Source organism: Aulonocara sp. 'chitande type north' Nkhata Bay, linkage group LG23, assembly GCF_057382095.1.
Source record: "Aulonocara sp. 'chitande type north' Nkhata Bay isolate Kocher_YH1m ecotype deep benthic linkage group LG23, A_spYH_male_GT1.1, whole genome shotgun sequence".
Taxonomy (NCBI): domain Eukaryota; kingdom Metazoa; phylum Chordata; class Actinopteri; order Cichliformes; family Cichlidae; genus Aulonocara; species Aulonocara sp. 'chitande type north' Nkhata Bay.
This window is the reverse complement of record NC_141365.1, coordinates 9,395,761-9,409,852: the sequence shown is the minus strand read 5'-3', so window position 1 is coordinate 9,409,852 and position 14,092 is coordinate 9,395,761. Positions and strand designations below refer to the sequence as shown.

Genomic DNA, 14,092 nt, shown 5'->3' with positions numbered 1-14,092 from the left:
GCCAGACACAGAGGGCACGCGGCTGTTGGAGACTTATCATCAGGATAAGTCAGACTGAAATAAAAAATAAAAACATCAGTGGTGTAATTTAATAGCTCTCTTTATCATTTTACTGGGGACAGTTCAAGAGGTGTGAAGAATGCGTTGCACCTCAGCCTGGATTGGCTGGGCTTTATGTTTGTGCGCATCTCTGGCCGTGCGTGCAAAGGACTACACCGAGGACGACGGGATGATCCTGGACCTGGTCGGCGAGGACAGGACTGATCCTGAAACCGGAACCGACCCGGCAGCCGAGTTCATCAGGTGCAACAAGGTAATGGCATAGTGATTGCGTCAAAGGCATTAAATGCGCATTAAATGCGCATCTTCAGTCATCAGCACCTGTCATTATTCCAAAAACGGGTAAAATATTTGGTCAAATATTTCAACAAACAATCTTTGCTGATGTACCTGACAAGCTGCCAGTTTGAGATACAGATTCGTTAAAATGTGCGCTCACATGCTGGGAGATAATACTTATTCATGTGTTATTGTGAAAACAGCGCAATACACACAATATAGATATATATATAAATCCAACTTATTGCACGCATGCTACATTTCTCCTGTGCACGTGGACATGAAGATCACATGTGCGCTGCATTATTTTTACTGTCCAGGTAGCCTGGCGCATTCCCGGACAGTACATAGTTGTATTGCGTCAGGGGACGCACGAGTCTCAACTCCAGAGGACCATCAGGAGGCTGCGAAGTAAAGCAGCCAGGAGAGGATACCTGGTGGAGATCCTGCAGACCTACTCAGGAGCACTGCGTGGCTTTCTGGTCAAACTGAGTAGTGACGTCCTTCACCTGGTAATTGCGTCACTTCACTGGATGTGTTCGGAAAAAGTGTGATTTAAACCTTTAAGGCAAAAGGGGGAACACAGGGAAATAGATGTCAAATCATAGCAGATCCATTTTCTAAAGGTTAAGACATTCCGAACGGGACATCCTAAGAGCTTATAGGTGGAAGGCAGATCTAAGAAAGCAGCTATAGTCTTGAATAACACTGTTACATTGTAACATTGTATACTGGCACAAGACGAGTTAATGGCAGAAAAGATTGGAGTAATATGGATTTTCTGACTGCAGCTTTTTGCAGAGGTCTGTGCAGTCTGTGTATATTTGACCTACTTGACCAAAATAAAGTGAGAATACGGGAGTCTGGAATGAATGATAGACAAAGTGTACTACTTTCGGTTAAATATTGGCGGCGTTTTCAGGATTATTTATTTCGATTATTTATTTATTATATATTTTATAAAATGGACCGAGAATGATGAGAGGTGTGTGTGTATTTATGTGTTTTTTATTTTAAAATCTGTAAAATTATAAGTAAGTATAGATTTAAAGTAAAAGAACTCCTCACCCGCCTTTAGAATGTTAACAAAGAGGTTTTGTGGAGCATTTGAAATCATTCAGCTGTTGGAGTTGAACAAAAATAATCAGAAACTTTGCTGAAAAACACACAGAAAACGTGAATTAGTTGAACTCTGTATAGTATGAGTGCTGGTGGTAATTTTAGACAGAGTTTCTTGACAGTTGAGAGGTTGTAGACCCACCTTTGGTATCTGCGCATTCTTGAATTATGTCAAAAAATAAAAATACACAAATAAAACGTGAAACAGTGAAACAGACTTCAAAGAAGAATGGTCAGCTTTACCCCCACCTGATTTAACAATCAACTTCCTGTTAATCATTCCTTACCACCCACAGTTAAGTTTGATTGTGTTCCTGTCAGGTGGCGAAGCTCCCTCACGTGCACTACATAGAGGAGGACTCATCCATCTTTGCTCAGAGCGCCCCCTGGAACCTGCAGAGGTTACTGCACCCTTACGGTGGTTTCTCCGAAAATGGAACATACAGACCTCCAAGTGAGTTTGTCTCTGTCCATGACTTATCTGTATTTTTCGTCAAAATATAGGAAACCACGTGCGCTCTTAAGCAATGTAACTACCGAGGCAAACAAAACATTTTGCATTAAGAGTTTCAGGAGTCATTGGGGCGGTTGGAGTAATATACAACTACCCCAATGTTTCTATTGTAAACAGCTCAAGAACAGCAGAAAACACGACTTTTCTTATTTCATTTTCCACATTTATGACAACAGGAACATTTATTCTACAGCAGCATATTCAGCAGTATCATCTCTCTTATTATATCAAGCTGTAAACAACAAGGAATTCCTGTCTTTGTGCAATAAGCCTGATATTGAAAGGTGCCTCTCAGTTTAATTTCTATGAAGTCACCCGACGGTCACCATCACCATGGCAACCTTTAATTGCAGCCGCTTCAGAAGAACTAATTACATGCTAATATCTGTGTTGTGTTAGTTCAATTCAAGCTAAGCTTAAATACAGTTAAGTCCATAACTTGCTGGGCCAAGACACCATTTTTGTAGTTTTGCCTTTGTGCACCGCCACAGTGGACTAGCATTCAAATTAGCATTATCTGTTAGGGAAGTAAATCCATTTTTTATATACAGATACATTTTCAGAGGCTCAATAATAATTGGAAAATGGACTGACAGTTTCATGGCCAGGTGAGGCCTGTTCCTTGGTATTTCACATGAAGTAGTATATAATATCTGTGGTTGAACCAGGGTGTTGAACTTGCATTTGGTAACTATCTACTAGAAGTCTCAATGCCAATGCAAGAAACATTAATTTGTATAAATTTACTAGCCCTTAGACTGTGATGGACAGGAGCTCAAAGAACCAGGTCTTTCTTTCTCATCTTCCCAAACATTTGTCACTGGAACTAAATGCTTATGGGGCTTTAAAAATGATCTTTTTTCCATTTAAATGACATCTGAGCCATTTGTGCAGTTTAGCTGTCAGATATCCATCAAGCAGTGCAGCTTTCCAACAGCAACCACACTGAGATTTCTCCCCTCAGAAATTGCATTTTCTAATTACATGTCAAATTCACCATCTGTCCTCTGCAGATGATGGAGGGAGGACGCAGGTGTATCTGATGGATGGCAGTGTGCAGAGTTCTCACAGAGAGGTTGAAGGACGGGTACTCATCACAGACTTCAATAACGCCCCTGAAGAGGATGGAGTCAGAGTTCACAGACAGGTTAAACACATGCACGCACAAATGAAACATTTCAATTCAACAGCACTTATGTATTTGCAATTGCAGCTCAATAACATTCTAAATCCTCGTTCCACTACAGGCCAGTCAGTGTGACAGTCATGGTACACACGTGGCAGGTATTGTGAGTGGATCAGATTCAGGTGTTGCTCGAGGGGCTGCTGTTAACCTAGTGCGTGTGCTCAACTGTCAGGGTAAAGGGACCGTCTCAGGAGCTCTGGCAGGTAAGACAGAAACTGTTGAACTGTACTTTGTACTAAAGACTACCAGAGCCAAGCAAAAACTCTTGAGTTTCTTTCTCTTGGGTCATGGTGACACAGCTTGTGGATGGCATGAAAAATATTTCAGTTTTATCAAAACATTGTCTTCCAAAGGACATCTTCTGACTATGACTCTGGCCCTTTCCCTCTAGATATACATGGGGAGTGTCATAACTGAGTTATTGCAAGAACATGAGTGGGTCATATGTTTAATATTTTGGCTGTTGACTGGTTCTTTGTGGGCACAGGTAGTGCAACCATCATCTACAGTGTACAGAATTCTAATCTACATTATGAGCGCCATGTTTCACTCTTACAGCAACTTTGATTTAAAGCTGCAGGTAGAAAAAAACGCCCATATTTGTAGAAAAAAATAAAATTAAAAAAAGACCCCAACTGCAGCAGTTCTTCAGTCTCTGTTCACCAGACAGAAGAACCAGACTTTTCTCTTCTTCTTCTAAAACCTGAGAAGTTCAGGTCAGACTGCTTGTGTTAAAATATAAATAATTATGGGTAGTATGAATCCCTAGGAGACCAATGATCCCTAACCATGCAGCTATAAACTCTTAGTCTGGTTTTAAAGACTTTTAGAACACACTTTCATTTCATTAACTGTATTGAAAGAGAAAAGGAAGATGACCACAGTGTAAAACTTCCAATTTTTCTTGAGTGTATGAGGTTTTAGATTGTCCCTTTCCCCTTTCTGTCAGGAATGGAATACATTCGAGCCACTTTACTGGCCCGCCCAGTGGATGCAGTAGTCGTGTTGCTTCCTTTTGCCGGTGGCCTCAGCCGTTCATTAAACACAGCCTGTCGAGACATGGTGGCTAACAGCGCTGTGGTCATCGCCGCAGCAGGCAACTACAGAGATGATGCCTGTCTCTACTCACCTGCTTCAGAGCCTGAGGTAATTTAACACTGAAAATGCAATCACATTCTGGCCCACCTACACGCGACCCTCACCTTTACCTCCTTTCATGTGTGTGTGTGTGTGTGTGTGTGTATAGGTCATCACAGTGGGGGCAGTTAACTCAATGGACCAGCTCATGTCACAGGGAGCAGGTGGTACCAACTTCGGCCGCTGCGTTGATTTGTTTGCACCCGGCGACGACATCATTAGTGCCAGTAGTGACTGCAGCACTTGCTTCACCTCCCGCAGTGGAACCTCACAGGCTGCTGCACACGCTGCAGGTACGCAAACACACACACGCGCGCACGCAAAAGCAATCTGTGTATGCTGTTGGTATATCAATCATTCTTTTATTACAGACTCAATGATCCTTACAAAAAAAATCACATAAACACTAGAAAAAATATAATTGCATATTATAGATCATTGCAGGGAAAGCAGCTGTAGCAGTGTCTCCACACCTGGGATTGGTTGCATGTTGTAATACATCTTATATTTGATAATCCCGCAATGATTTTCAGAGGCATTAAGCCTGCAGATAAATTTATGCATGAGATTTCTGAAAACAACTTTAAAAGTACTGACTTGTGCATCCACAAATATTTCACTTGCGCTGACAAATCAAGGTTTTCTCTCTAATGATCACTCAGAAGACTTTCACTAGTTAGCATACAAGTATGCAGTGTACAGATGTGTACAGCTTGCTTTAAATAGAGATATCTTCACTAAGGTTGCATAAGAAAGGTTGTGCATAAATCATTTTTGCACATCAGTATCGTTACCATTTGTCACAGCACAATTACTTCATAATTTGTTTTTATCTGTGTAGGTGTCGTAGCAGTGATCCTGTCGTCCAGTCAGATTGCATCACCAGTGCACGTCCTCCATATGATGTTGCATTACTCCATCAGCAACACTATCGACTTCCTATCTCTGTCCGAAAGCCATCGGCTCACTACACCAAACCTGGTAGCAGCCATGCCTCCGGTTATTAAAACGTCACCAAGTTAGTGACTCACATTCCTTTATCACACACAGACTTATAGTATCTATATGTGGTTCACATATGCGTTCCTATTTCTACAAGCAGATGGGGAGCTACTGTGTCGGTCAGTGTGGTCAGAGAGGTCAGGAGTCGCGAGCACCGACAGGGTCATCAGCCGCTGTCGTCAAGGGGAGGAAATGATGGGCTGCAGCAGTTATGCTCCTGAAGGCGTCCGTGTGGGGGAAACCATCACTGTTAGTTCAGTTACATCAGCCATAATATCAACAATAACTTCACTCTAAAGTCTATAAGTCTACGGACAAACCCTCACCCCCTGTGTTTACAGATGAACAGCGGACACATGGAGTGTATTGCCCATAATGGTCCAGCAGGTAAAGGTGTGTATGCTGTGGCCCGCTGTTGTGTGATAAGCGGTCTGCAGTGCCAGGTCCATGCTAGTCCTGAGCAAGGACAAGCTGCTCAGTGCGTCGGCCCCCAGCACCACCTGACCGGTGAGTCACGTGTACAAGCTGCAGGAGTTTGAATGAGGCAGTCAGTCTGACATTTTAGGAGAAGCTCTTACTTGTTTTCTTGCTAAGAGTTAGAAGAGAAAATAAATGACACCATCATGTGTGTCTATAAACCAGAAGTTCAACTATCAGCTCATAATTTTGCAAAAATATTACCGTAAAAAAATCAAAGGGGTAATATATTAAATATTTACACTCACAGGACACTTTATTAGGTACACCTTGCTAGTACTGGGTTGATCTCTTTTTTTTTTTTTAACCTTGCTTTAGTTCTTTATGGCATAGACATAGATAGAATAAGGTGCTGGAAACATTCCTCAGAGATTTTGGACCATATTAACATGACAGCATCGCACTGTTGCTGCAGGTTTGCCGGCTGCACATGTATGATGCAAATCTCCTGATCCACCATATCCCACATGTGCTGGATGGTCATTTGAGTACATTGAAGTCATTGTCTAAGAAACCATTCTGAGATGATGTGAGCTTTGTGACATGGTGCGTTATCCATAAAGGGATAGACTTGGTCAGCAATAGTGCTAAGGTAGGCTTTTTCTGACCACTCTGCATATATCCAAGAGATTGTTATGTGTATTTCAGCAGTTTGTCAAGTACTCAGACCAGCCACTCTAGCACAAACGGCATTCAAAATCCCTTAAATCACCTTCCTTCCCCATTCGGATGCCCTGATGCTCAGTTTGAGTTATTTGCCAATCAAAGCTAACTTTATTTATAAGGCACTTTAAAAACAGTGAGCACTGACCAAGTGCTGAACATAAACTAAAAAGAATAAAAATATAAACACTAAAAAAACAAAAAAAACAAATGAAATGACAGTAACAATAAAGAACACCAACATCAGAAAGACAATAAAATTAACATTCTATTCTGGGTCTATGTGATTAGCTGATTTGCATTAATTAGCAGTTGATGAGGTGTAGTTAAAGACTATTAATTTGGACTTAATCTTCCATTTAACAAGTCCTATCTATTTTTCATGAACACGTGTACAGATTACATAAAAATATAGCTGGTGCAGAGCTGTTGTTTTTTTTAAATTTTATTTTATTTTGAATATTTGTATTAATTTAATTTCAACTAGTTTTCAGTGTGTTAGGAGTCTTAGTTTGAAGTTAAGCAGGTTGTCTCAACTACGATGTGATTAGTGATATGATCATGACCATTTGTACCTAATATAGTGGACAGACAGTGAATAGGGCTCTTCAGATTTTATTTTATCCATACCAACAATAAAAAAAAAAAATTATAAAATAAATACTAATACAAATCTAATACTGTTAGATCAAGGAAACAATGTTCCAGAAAGCATCTGGGAAAATGTGGAGGAAAAAATTATTTATTTAATATCTTTTTGTTTTAAATTAGTAATCAGAGATCATGGTTTAATAGCTGGCAGAATGAATACAGCTCTTTGAACACTGTTGATATTGCTTATGATAAGTTTAGCCAAGAGACTCCTCCCTCCAGCTTCACACTAAGAGATATAGGAAGTGGGATGAAATGTCAGCCCCCTTTAAAAACAAAAACAAAGTCTATTAATTTAAATTTAGTTGCTGTCGATGTACTGAAGCGATGCACCTCAGGTATATAATCTGTATTTTTTAGTCAAAGTCAGGCTGCTGCATTTAGAATATCTTAGCCAGGTATGCTTGTTCCCATGGTAATCACCCTGAAAGGAAAATGTAACCCTAGCCAGCACAATTGCCAGCTACTCCACGAGTGTGTGATAGAAAAAGCAGCTTTTCAAATGTCATTAGAGCACTTAAATTACTTTACATTACATTTCTCATTGGTTGCCTCCATAGTGGTCTCTCTGAGGAGGATCAGTTAATGCTTGGCAACAGCGCCTCTAAAGTTCTTTGCTCCTTCGTTGTGTTTAAAGATTCAGCTGATTCTTCTCTAGGGTGTACATCGATGTCCACAGCTGAGATCTCATCTGATTCGCATCCACGTCACAGCCAGGGGAAGCGCTGCACGGTGAAAGAGGGGGTCACATCACACGCGATATGCTGCCATGCTCCATCTCTCGAGTGCAACCTGTTGGAAAACATATCAGCTGACAAAGATCAGGTGAAATAAAATAAAAAAATCACAGTAAAAACATTGAGAATCAGCTACTGGAAGTTACCTCAGAAGTTATTGTCTTCCTTCAGGTTGAGGTTTCCTGTCCTTCCGGCTGGACTCTGACAGACTGCAGTTTCGTCTCTCGAGGCTCTGCTATCTTGGGGCCAGTTGCCAAGGGAAACAGTTGCCATGTCTATGGTGTCACGGGAGTGGATGGAGCAGCGGGTGCTGCCGTCTGCTGTCGTGTCGCACCACCAGAGCAGCAAGCTGCAACACCTCACTGATCCGGTTTCACCTCACTTTGGTTTCTAACATCGTTGAAACAGCTTTGACGTTGCCATTTTTTGTCTTTGGTCAGTTTTAAACCCCCTTACACTTTTCTGAGAAACCTCAACATCCTTAATATTCACTTAAAGCACTTCTGTAAAGCTGTTTGTGTGTGTTTTAGTTTTAGGATTACGCCAGATTATGCTCCAGTGCACATATTATATGTGACTTGACAACCTGTAAGCTATTTTTGTATCTTTTTACAAAACAGTTATAATAAAAAGAGCTTTCACAAACATACGGTTTGGATAATAGTGTAGTATTTACCGGGTATACCATCCGCATGCTGTTTAGAAGTTAATAAACTGAACAAATGAAATCAAAATGTTAAGCTCTGGTGTCAGCCATGTGTGTTTTAGAGTGGAAAAACATGATGATGTGCACCACAGGTTGTCACAGTTAGCATGTGTTATGTATGCACTGATTTCCTGACATTCCTCAGTCTTGTGCAGCACAGCTGCAGGTAATCAGCCTGCTTGATTAACAAGTCAGGTACCTTTTGCTCATTTTGTGAAACAGTAGGTGGAAACAAAATGAGGTAAATGGCTAATAGTAGGGACACCAGTTAAACAAATTTCATGTCTACCCAGAGTGTTATTGTGACAGTGGCTTTTATGGCTCCACAGTTAGAGACTTAGTTCTGATACACAGGTGGGTGACGTCAGTGTGAACAAGAGCAAAAGGAAGCATATAAACCACTGTCAGCTAGCTTGCGCCAATCAGCTAGCTGTCTGATTGGCACAAGACAGCATTCTATCCGACTGAACCTATATGACCAAAGACTGATAAAAAATAAAAACAAAGTTTACCCAGAATACAGTAAATGAAGCTAGTGCTGAATTCATGTGTGTAATTCTGTTAGCAGGATGCAGAGTAGGTACAAATTAAAGATTTAAGCTATTCTGATTTAGAATCAGCATTCTCAAAGATTCAGTTGGTGTTTGTTTCTTATGTCATTTTTTGTAACCATTTAACTAGTGACCTGATCCATCAGCTGTAATGGTCAAACTTAGAAGCCTGAGCCTTCTATGAGTTCTAAAACATAAAAGAAACTGCTCTTGTTTTGGATTATTTGGTCTGCTGTAACCTGTAAATGGTTCCCAAATGGTGTGCCTCAAGGCAAGTTCAGGCCTGCTAAAAAATGAGCTGTTTATTGCAATTTACACAAATGGGCACCAAAAGTTTCAAAACCCATGCTGTAAACAAATTAAATTATCTGTTGTGCACTGTCTCTGATGCATAAATTGATATCAGTATCAACATTGGGGCCACAGGTAATGTTTTTAAGGTGCTGTAGACTGTATATAAAAGATGGATGTAGGTTCCAGGACTAAAAAAGTATGTGTGGATTTGTGTGCATCTAGTTGCAAAGAGAAGTCCAGTTTAATAGAATGAGAAAGTGGTCCTTAGCTTGTTTGCCTAGTAAAAGCTTTCCTGATGAATTTAAGACCTTAGCGTGTAGATTCAAGCCTTGCTGAAGACAAGCTGGTGTTCATTTAGTGAATTATAGTTCCTATTCGTGTCTACAAAGATAATACATTGAAATGTGGCCTCCAAGTTTGTCATTATCTTGTTTTAAAAGAGCTAAGATGGTGAAAATGCTCAGTTTGAAGCTTCACAAAACAACTGGCGATGTCACAGAGGTTACGCCTTTTATATACAGTCTACGGTTGTATCATGGGACAGTATATAGAAATGCATAAAGACAATATTTGCAAAAGGTTGTGCATTCCAGTTTATTTTATATCAAATTTCCCCTTAATCAAACTCTGATGTACAAATTAAAACTGAGTCTTAACATGCATTACAGAGTCTTGCGATGTCAGAAGTGAAGTTTCAAAATTGAATGACAGTAAAAACCCGTATAGATGCCAATCCCTAACCTCGCACCTACCCATCCCTCCCTGCATCCCAGGATTAAAACAAGATTGTTTTGAAGTTGTTGTTTTTTTCTTTTTTTCTATTTTTAAGTATTTGTGGTGATGTAGCAGAGGGCCAAACCAACAAAACTCTTGGCTGAATGCAACTCATGTTGCCATGGTCATGTAATCACTTGGCACAGACTGCATGCAGCTCCTTCAGATCGCCCATAACCAGCCACTGTGAAGGGGCGTGTGTTTGTGACATTAATGATACCAAATTACACAGCAAACAACATGGGGAGGGGGTGGGGGCTGATTTTGTTTTTTTTCCATCACGCAGAAAAGACAAACCTCACCATCACTTACTGCCACACATGCAAACGTGCTGGAGAGCACGATGTGACATTCACATCTAATGAGAGGAAATGGGGTGGAGGAGCATGGAAGGGCTAAAGCAGTGTCTTTCCTCTTCTCGGATGCAGAGGAGCCAGCGGATTGATCGCACGTTGATTCAAACAGAAAATCATTTTGCATGGTAGCTTCCTAGGTCCTTACATTGTAAACATTGACCTGTTAAAGCTGAGAGCTAATCTGCTAAGCAAGTTTAGGCTCATGTCTTAAAACATGTTAGTGAAAGCGTGACTTCATTAAAACTACCTAGCATGAATTATCTACAAAGTGTCTCTGTCTGAGTGCAGAGTGAAGAGAAGCAGCATTTTACCATCATCAGAACCCTGTCGTGTTGCCTAAACCCTGTGTTACTGGGTAAAACTTCCACGCCCACCTCCCCATTCACACACAGAGTCAACAGTTACATTCCTACAGTCCTTTGTCACAACACACAGAGGAAATTCCCTGTAGTAGTTTCAAGAATAATGCAAAGGAAGAAGCCCTGTTGCCCTTCTACATGACCACAGGAGACACTTGGTTTAGCGTCACGGGTGGAGCAGATGAGGACGTACCTCATCGGAGATGTGACGAGACAGTGTCCGAGGGGAGACGGGAGGGAGATCGGGAGGTTAAGGCACTTCAAGTCTCCCGATGATGGGGGCAGGGATGATGGTAACATGGGTGTTGCTCTCCAGTAAAAACTAGAGCTACATTTGGGTTTAGCTCCTCTGTGTGTGTTTCCAAAGGTTGACAAAAGCAAAAGGCAAAGCAAAATGTGAACTCCATCGGAAAAAAAAGAAACCTGATAAAGCAGAGGTAACAGTGAGGTGAAGAGGACCTGTTCTCTGTCTTTGTGAGCGAAGTGAATGAGTGACACACGCCTGCATGTTTTTCAGAAGTTCTAGTTTTTGTATGCATGTGTGTGTGTAACCTTGGCACCTAAAAATAAAAACCTGCTCCTGAGCTCCCCTTCAGGCAGCACTGATGGCCCACCACAACTGATCTGCGCTCTTCCAGATCAGCTTTTTCCTGCATAAGGCTCGAGTCCCTAATCCTCTGCAGTAATTCAATTCATCCAGATTCAAAGAAAAGTGGCATTGAAAATAAAACAAAGCGACAAAAAGAATAAAATCCAGAACACGAGGCCGCTTGTCAGCAAGGAGGAGGAGTGGAGGGAGAGTATTGACCATGGCACTGCTTGTTTCAGATATGCTGAGGGTCTGGAACCGTCATACAACAGGACCAGCCCCCTACTGCATCCCGATGGCTACACTGTGGTGGCCGAGGGTCAAAGGTCAAGTCACAGGCAGACTGGCTTGCCATCAGGGCTCTCATGTGTTGCATAAGTGGCACTGCAAATATAAGTTGTTAAAAGCAAAAGAAGACGAGGCTCTAGAGGAACTGACCAGTGCTGCTGTACATCACAACAGAATGGGTTGGACTATAAAGTGCATACTTAAACCCACCCTCCCTCCCGAGTGCTCATATGTGGAGGTGTTCCTGTCTGTAAGTTCCTCTAGAGCAGCTAAATGTGACCTCCCGCAATTTGCATGGCTGTGAGAGAAGAGCACAGGACACTTTAAAATATTATCTTACACTGGAAATAACATCTATGGAACAAAATCTTTACAATATGAATATGTAGATAAATTGGCAAACATGAGCAGAAAATTGTTAAAACACAACCCAAACCCATCCTCCACCTTGCTGTCATTCTGAGTGAATGAATGAATAAAAGGATAAACTGAAGTCATCCATGATTGTGGAAGGTTATTTGCACTTCCCACCCTAATCAACTCTGCTGCCCTTTATGATAATGCATCTCCATCATCGCCTTGGCTCATGTGAAAGGAAGTAATTCATGATTTATTCATAGCTCCTTCGTTGCCTTAGCGACCGAGACAAATGTTCTGATTGGCTTGCTGTGGAGTCCTAAATGTCCTGACCAATCAGAGGCAAAGTGCAGCCTTTTCGAATGGCTTCCCGGAGCTGCCTCTCCTTTGGAGGGATCCCACTGGTAGGACGACCTAGGGGTCCACGTCTTCTAGATCGCTCTTAGAATCACCGAGCATCATGGGAGACTCTGACCCCTGTGGTAGAATAGAGGGAAGTTGGATTAAAAAAAAAAGTTGAATTATCCATCTGTTAGGCAGAGCCAGGAGGATTATAATTTCTATTCAACACACCGATTGTCTATAATGTTTTTATGTGAGCACAAGTGACAATCTGGGGCTGTGTGGGCTTCCTGACAGCCCCAGCGGGAGTTGGAGAAGAATGAAACAGCTTCAAATCCACCTCTAATAATAACCGTGGGCGGTAACAAACTGCCTTTATAGGTTTTGACAGAAGCCAATGAGATGATCCATTTTTGCTCTATTCTTCTCTTTCGGGCTTATGTGAGCTGAGCGGGAACTGCTTTAAAACCATGAGTCATTTGAGAGCTCCACTGTTCTAAGCTGCTCGTTTGGATGTAGCTGAGAGATACCTGTCGGAGACTGCGGTCAGCGTTTTCATTCGCCGGGCTGCCGTCAGAACCATTACTGCTACCAGACTGCTCTTTCTCATTTAACAATGCTGTAGCATAGGCCAAGGTATCCTGCAGAGTGTGACACACACACACACACACACACACACACACACACACACACACACACACACACACACACACACACAGGGAAAATAAACAGTATGAGTGACTGTGAGTGTAATAGGAGAACTGGAGGTCGTTGATATACGGTATTTTTGTGTGTGCGTGTATTTACCTGTGCAGAAATTGTGCGCTGGAAGGTTTTATTGGTGGATGTCTCATTTGAGACGTTGCTCTGTGGAGTCCAGTAATGTTCTGTCATCTGAAGGCAGAGAGAGTCACTGTGAGCATACAGCATAATTTACAGTTCTTCATAAGTGCCATAGTGGTTAAGCCAAGTGTCTCCTAAACAGGGGGCACTGTAAAGACTCTCGTTTAGCTCCAGTAATATGAAAATTAATGACGGAACAAAACAATTAATATACTGAGTGAGCTGTGAACAAAACTGTATACAGAAAGAAACAATAATGATAATAAATATGACTTAAAAGAGTTTTAAGTTCAGTTCGGAAAAACAGTTCAGTTACCTAAAGTTCGCTGTAATGAATAGAAAATAGTAACTGTATAGTCTGCATACAACAATGCTGTTTTTATGTTAGTTTATTGTTTATCTATTACTTAAATACTTTGGTGTAGTACGAATGGCCATGGGGGAGGTCTTTGTAAGTAGTAAAAGCGGTAAAACTTATGAAAACACAGTTAAAAGTCCAAAGTCGATCCTCCCCTTCACATTTTCCAATGCAGTCCAGTGGGCTGATTTGCTGAGCTGATTCTGGCCCTCGGACCTTATGTTTGGCACCAAGTGGTAACTAATATCAAGGCAAACTTTACTAAACTATCATTTAGCTAAATGAAAAAAAGTTCTAAAAATAAAAATAAAAATTTATGCCGTGCTAAACTGAGTTCAGATTTAAACTAATGTTTGAAAGGCTGATTAGTTTTTAACAACACAGTGTGTCCGAATTCACCTGTAAGAACTTGGAGGTTATGTTGGATTAAATAATAAGAAGGGAATGGGA

General features: G+C 41.2%; 2 protein-coding genes and 1 long non-coding RNA gene across 5 annotated transcripts in view; 1 reads left to right on the top strand and 2 right to left on the bottom strand.

Moving 5' to 3' along the window:
- Positions 1 to 25: 25 nt before the first annotated feature.
- pcsk9 (proprotein convertase subtilisin/kexin type 9) lies at positions 26 to 10,308 on the top strand. Its single transcript, XM_086281670.1, has 12 exons — positions 26 to 313; positions 660 to 851; positions 1,780 to 1,912; positions 2,986 to 3,119; positions 3,220 to 3,361; positions 4,108 to 4,304; positions 4,405 to 4,588; positions 5,137 to 5,313; positions 5,398 to 5,546; positions 5,639 to 5,804; positions 7,747 to 7,913; positions 7,997 to 10,308. The coding sequence occupies exons 1-12, from the start codon at positions 140 to 142 to the stop codon at positions 8,189 to 8,191; spliced, it is 2,010 nt and encodes a 669-aa protein (XP_086137796.1). The 5' UTR covers positions 26 to 139; the 3' UTR covers positions 8,192 to 10,308.
- On the bottom strand, positions 7,084 to 8,013 carry LOC147301185 (uncharacterized). The gene is made up of 2 exons (XR_015127073.1): positions 7,972 to 8,013; positions 7,084 to 7,880 (listed from the first exon to the last, which is right to left on the bottom strand). It is a non-coding gene; the product is annotated as an uncharacterized LOC147301185 (long non-coding RNA).
- Positions 9,946 to 14,092, bottom strand: part of usp24 (ubiquitin specific peptidase 24) — a 34,901-nt gene continuing 30,754 nt past the window's right edge. For all 3 annotated transcript variants that reach the window (XM_086281667.1, XM_086281668.1, XM_086281669.1), the window contains 3 exons: positions 13,249 to 13,335; positions 12,972 to 13,082; positions 9,946 to 12,576 (listed from right to left, as the gene is read on the bottom strand). In XM_086281667.1, the coding sequence (XP_086137793.1) occupies positions 12,514 to 12,576; positions 12,972 to 13,082; positions 13,249 to 13,335 (261 nt within the window). In that variant the 3' untranslated portion in view covers positions 9,946 to 12,513. The remainder of the gene's footprint in view (positions 12,577 to 12,971; positions 13,083 to 13,248; positions 13,336 to 14,092) is intronic.